This window comes from Oncorhynchus mykiss, chromosome 6 (genome assembly GCF_013265735.2).
Source record: "Oncorhynchus mykiss isolate Arlee chromosome 6, USDA_OmykA_1.1, whole genome shotgun sequence".
NCBI classification, from domain to species: Eukaryota; Metazoa; Chordata; class Actinopteri; order Salmoniformes; family Salmonidae; genus Oncorhynchus; species Oncorhynchus mykiss.
In genome coordinates, this window is record NC_048570.1 from 21,143,456 (window position 1) to 21,148,939 (window position 5,484).

At 39.9% G+C, this 5,484-nt stretch overlaps 1 protein-coding gene across 1 annotated transcript; it reads right to left on the bottom strand.

Moving 5' to 3' along the window:
* On the bottom strand, positions 1 to 4,126 carry LOC110525460 (UDP-glucuronosyltransferase 2A2-like). Its single transcript, XM_036979594.1, has 2 exons — positions 3,983 to 4,126; positions 1 to 1,663 (listed from the first exon to the last, which is right to left on the bottom strand). Exon 2 carries the CDS (start codon positions 1,646 to 1,648, stop codon positions 65 to 67), a length of 1,584 nt encoding a protein of 527 aa, XP_036835489.1. The 5' UTR covers positions 1,649 to 1,663; positions 3,983 to 4,126; the 3' UTR covers positions 1 to 64.
* Positions 4,127 to 5,484: the final 1,358 nt, after the last annotated feature.

Sequence of the window (5,484 nt, forward strand, 5' to 3'; positions counted from 1 at the left end):
AATATTTAGAATATTTTATTAATGATAATTTGATAACATATTAATATTCATTAATACATCGCTATCATTCATGTTTCACTTTCCTCCTACAAGACACCTTACGCCACAAAAACCTTACAGCTAAAGTGCTAACCAGCATTATGAGCAACACAATGGCCAGTAGCGTTGCTACGACGTCAACAGAGTGGTAGTTGAACCAGGACATCTTATAGGACTCTGTCCTCAGATGTGCCGCTCCTTTGTTCCTCATGACAAACTCAATCCAGAACATGGCGCGGTCCAGTGGTTTCATGGGCTGGTCCCTGTGCAGCCTGGATAGTCTCTGCATGTTCTCCCTGTAGGTCGGCTCATAGAGAACAGCCTTCACTGCCTCCAGGAAGATGTCTCTGTCTACGGTGGCGATGTCCACTATTTTAGCCACTCCCTTAGCCCTCATCCTATTGAGGTTGTCTTGCTGGTCGAAGACCAACGGGAGGCCGACAATAGGGACACCATGATAGATGGCCTCCTGGACTCCATTGGTTCCGCCGTGGGCAACAAAGGCTCGGGTCTTGGGGTGTCCAAGGAGGTCGTTCTGGGGGAGCCAATCCACTAGTAAGGTGTTGTTGCCCACGGAGGTGGGTCTCTTCCCAGTGTGCCTCCAGACGATCCTCTGAGGCAGTTTGGCGAAAGCAGCTGCGATGTCCTCAGCGATGTCCTCAGGAAGTTGTCCCACCAAGGTCCCCAGGGACATCATGATGACCCCATGGTCCCCAGACTTCTGGACAAAGTCCTCTATGTCCTGAGGAAGCGGCTTTGAGGGCTTGCACTGGAAACCGCCCATGTAGACCACGTTTGGCATGGTGGGCCGCGGAAACTCAAAGGTAAAGTCATTCCTCATGAGCCATATGTCTGCTGCCTGGAACAATGACATGTAGTGAACGTCAGGGCCGAAGTAACGATGGACGAACGGAATGTAGTTAGGGTCTATGACGTATGCAATTTGAAACCTTGTAAAAAGATAAAACAGAACATTTATGACTCTCTCTTGAAAAGTCATTTTGTCTGTCAACAGTGCTCCTGGCAACGGGACATATGAGAGAGGCGAGGGGGCTATGGCAAAGTGACCCTCGCCCTGGACTGTCCATCGGACATTGAAGACAAGAGGAAGACCAATGCGATGAGCCAAAAACACGCCCCCACCAATGGCAGGATCCGTCAAAACCAGGTCATAGTTTGCATCGCGAAGCGATTGCATTAGTTCGGCATCTTCGAATATCGTAGTCATCATTACGACCAAATCCTTGTGTAACTCATAGAACTGCTTCACCACGTCAAGCTCCAGACTCATACGAGACCAGAAACCTCCACCCTCCCTTTGGATCTGCAATTGTCTGCTCACAAACAAACTAAAGACCTCCTCAACAAATCCACCACCAGATACTGGGATGGTAATGCACGAGTAGTGAGGGGATTTCTCCTTGATGTACCAGTTGGTGGTTGGACGAATCACTGTGATGCTATGGCCTCTGGAGTGCAGCTCTTCGATGAGGACTTTCATATTCACCCAGTGGCTTCCATCCAATGGGAAGACCAGCACGTTCCCCCCATAGACAGTGGTGAGAGAGAAGAGCAGAACAGCAACCGTGACCAGGGCTGGTTGATGCATCTCTTAGGTGAATCCTTTGATAAACAATAAAAATGAAGAATAGTTAGTTACAGAGAAACTCCATCTCTTATATCCTAATAAATCGTTTTTAATTACATTAACATTTTAGCCACTAAGCAGACACTCTTATCCAGAGTGACTTACAATTTGTGCATTCATCTTAAGATAGCTGGATGAGACAACCACATATCACAGTTGTAGAAAGTACTTTTTCAGTCAATAAAGTAGTTGTTGTCAGTGCTAGTGCTAGTAGAAAAATACACATTTTCTCTGTTGATCAATAATTTACTGTGTTATTCATATGTTAATCATGTACAGTGCCTTCAGAAAGTATTCACACCCCTTGACCTTTTTCAGATTTTGTTGTGTTACAGCCTGAATTTAAAATTAATTAAATTGAGATTTTGTGTCACTGTCCTGCACACATTACCCTGTAATGTCAAAGTGCAATTATGTTTTTAGACATTTTTACAAATTCAGAAAACATTTTAAGCTGAAATGTCTTAAGTCAGTAAGTGTTCAACCCCTTTGTCTAAATAAGTTCAGGGGTAAAGATTAGCATAATAACAAGTTAAATCATAAGATGTATAGACTCACTCTGTGTGCGATAAGTGTTTACCATCATTTTTTTATGACTATCGATCTCTGTACCCCACACATACAATTATCTGTAAGGTCCCTTAGTCGAGTAGTGAATTTCAAACACAGATTCAACCACGAAGACCAGGGAGGTTTTCCAATGCCACGCATAGAAGGGACTTGAAAATGGCTGTCTAGCAATGATCAACAACCAACGTGACAGAGCTTGAAGAATTGACAAAAGAATAATGTGCAAATATTGTAAAATCCAGGTGTGCAAAGCTCTTAGAGACTTACCCAGAAAGACTCACAGCTGTAATCGTTGCCAAAGGTGATTCTAACATGTATTCACTCAGGGGTGTGAATACTTGTGTAAATTGTATATTTCTTTATTTTATTTTAAATAAATGTGTAAAAATGTCTAAAAACATGTTTTAACTTTGTCATTATGGGGTATTGTGTGTAGATGGGTGAGAAAGAAAATATATTTCATACATTTTGAATTCATACTGTAACAACAAAATGTTAGGGGTATGAATACTTTCTGAAGGCGCTGTACAGTATATACATATGAAGTGGGTAAAATAGTATGCAGACATTATTAAAGTGACCATTGTTTAATGTCTATGTACATAGACATGAACCTCTAAATGCGGCCTCAAGATATGCGGTTTCCAGTTTTCACAAAGTCCAGTGTAGTTCCTTGTGAGCTGTCACAGTGTCGGCTTGGAGGTAAATATACACGGCCGATGACCGAATAAATTATCTCAGAAGGTAATGCAGTCAGCATTTGATGGTGATGTATTCCAGATTGGGAGAACAAATGGACTTGAGTTCCTCTACTGTACGTTACCACAGTCACACCATGAGTAGTGAATCATGAAACATACACCTCCACCTTTCTTTTTCCCGGAGAGTTCTTTCTTCACATATCACAGTCCTAGTAAGTACATTTTTCCTCAATAAAGTAGCTATCAGCAAAGTCAGAGCTAGTAAGGGGGAAAGAGTCAGTGCGAGTGTTAGTTAACGAAAGACAATTTTTGACAAAAAAAATGTACACAATAAAAATCTTTACACTTACTGTAAATAAGTAGTCAATGTTCAATTGAAAACGTAGAGGCACTGTGTAATGCTATGAAGTCTTCCAATACTGTCACAATTCTCCCAGTCATTGGCAAGCCTTCAGGCACATTACTTCTAAAGTTGTGCAAGTTCTTTCTATGTCTGGTAAAGCTTGCTTGTTACGTGACACAATTGTTTCCACTGGCAAAGCCCAGATGCACCACGAAATATGTATAGGATGGGAGCTACTCTGACAACGTCTCTTTAAAAACGATTATTTTGTTTACATACCTTACAAAAAGCTTTGTTAGACCTCACTGAAAATATTCAATCAAAGAAGTTAATCTAATTTGAATGGTGATGCTGAGTTTTATATGGATTTGTATAACTACAAATGTTTGTGGAGGATGCTTCTTGAGATGTTAGACATTTATGTTGTGTAAAAGCTATTGAATCTAGTCAAGTTTATAGTTCTTCTACATAAGTTTATAGGTATTCTATAATTCTCTGTAAACATAGATCGATATGAGTTCCAATGGGTTAATCTGAGAACGTTGTAGGTCTGATGATGCTATGTTTTCAACACCAGATACTGAGGTCAGAAACTGTTTCAACAACAGGTTTAACTATTCCGATATTCCACTACTTTAACTGTTAATTTAAACTAGATTTTATTCACATAAACACTTACCAAAAAAAAACCAGTCTGCAAGTAGCCTTAAATCCAAAGTGATGTTTGGCCAACCTCCCCTGAACAGCAGTTTGCAAACAGTGAAAGTAGTCCTATGGCTGTGGCTTTGAGCTGGAGTAACCTAACTTATGCTGCCACAACTAATCTGTGTTCTGTTGTTCAAAGTTCACAAGTTCTGACATGCAGTGTAATAACACCCCTGTAATTGCGTAAGGCTTTTATGTGTTGGATTCCTGTTATGAATTAGGAAATGGTAATTAGTTCAACATTGTTATAGTGAACTAAAATGGAAACTTAAATGGAAACTAATCATGAAAAAACTGTTTAGTAAAGTGAAATAAAATCATTAAGAAATCTGTTTGAAAAACTGAAATTGGAGTTGGTCCAGGGAGTGGGTCCAAGGCTGGTCATGTGTGTCAATCTCCTAAGTACTCTATGCAGCCTACTGCAAATTTAGTTTGATATTCATGTCATTTGAATACAGTCAGAGGTGATACTATAAGTATTATGGGCCATAATTCATGGATAATACGGTCTGTTTTCAAAACACCTTAGCAATGTTTTTCAGTGTCTTTATATAAATGACTGCCTGTCTGTGCACACACTTTTTATTCTGAAAAGTGTGGAAGCATCTACCTGTGAAGGGGAGTCTACATGGTAGTAGTAGTAGTAGTTTAAATGCCATGAGGTTTTTAGTGTTAATTCTTAGATTTTATTTGACCATGGGAAAAATAGCTACAGTACTGCAGGGAAACAACAAGCACATTTTCTTGAACTGAGCCTGCTCAGCAGGCCACATAGCCAACCATGTGGACCAGAATGTGGTCTACTGAGCATTTTAGGTAAAAAAAATGTGAAGTAGTGACCTCGGGTTCAAAGAGCTAAATAATGTATTAATAATTTATGAATTTTAATTATTTTATATTTTTACTCAAGTGATTTGCATGCAGCAACCCTGCATTATATTGAAGTTATTTTTATTTCAGTTGCTATAAATCAGATAACAAATGTGTCGTAGAAGTCTTTACAAGCTTTAGCCTACTTACGAGCCTACCTACAGCTCTCACGGTTCTTTGGCCTTGTTATACAAATGTAATAACTATTTGTAATCAGATCCAGGAGTTTTATCAGCTCTTGTCACCTATATCAGAGAGTTCTCTCTCTCTCTCTCTCTCTCTCTCTCTCTCTCTCTCTCTCTCTCTCTCTCTCTCTCTCTCTCTCTCTCTCTCTCTCTCTCTCTCTCTCTCTCTCTCTCTCTCTCTCTCTCTCTCTCTCTCTCTCTCTCTCTCTCTCTCTCTCTCTCTCTCTCAACCCAAGTGACTTTTTGTGCTGTAGTACAACATTTACAACATACAGTAATAACAAATTTGGAGTACAATACTTAATGTGAGGGTGACATGCAAAGATATATTACCAAAAGTAACCAACTGTATTGTTTCAAATACCCACATTAAGGAGTGTGACATTCTTATTGATGTTAGGAAGGATACCATCAAATAATATT

Excerpts from the sequence above, each read along its gene's own strand:
- LOC110525460 (XM_036979594.1), bottom strand. The coding sequence starts at position 1,648 with ATGCATCAACCAGCCCTGGTCACGGTTGCTGTTCTGCTCTTCTCTCTC.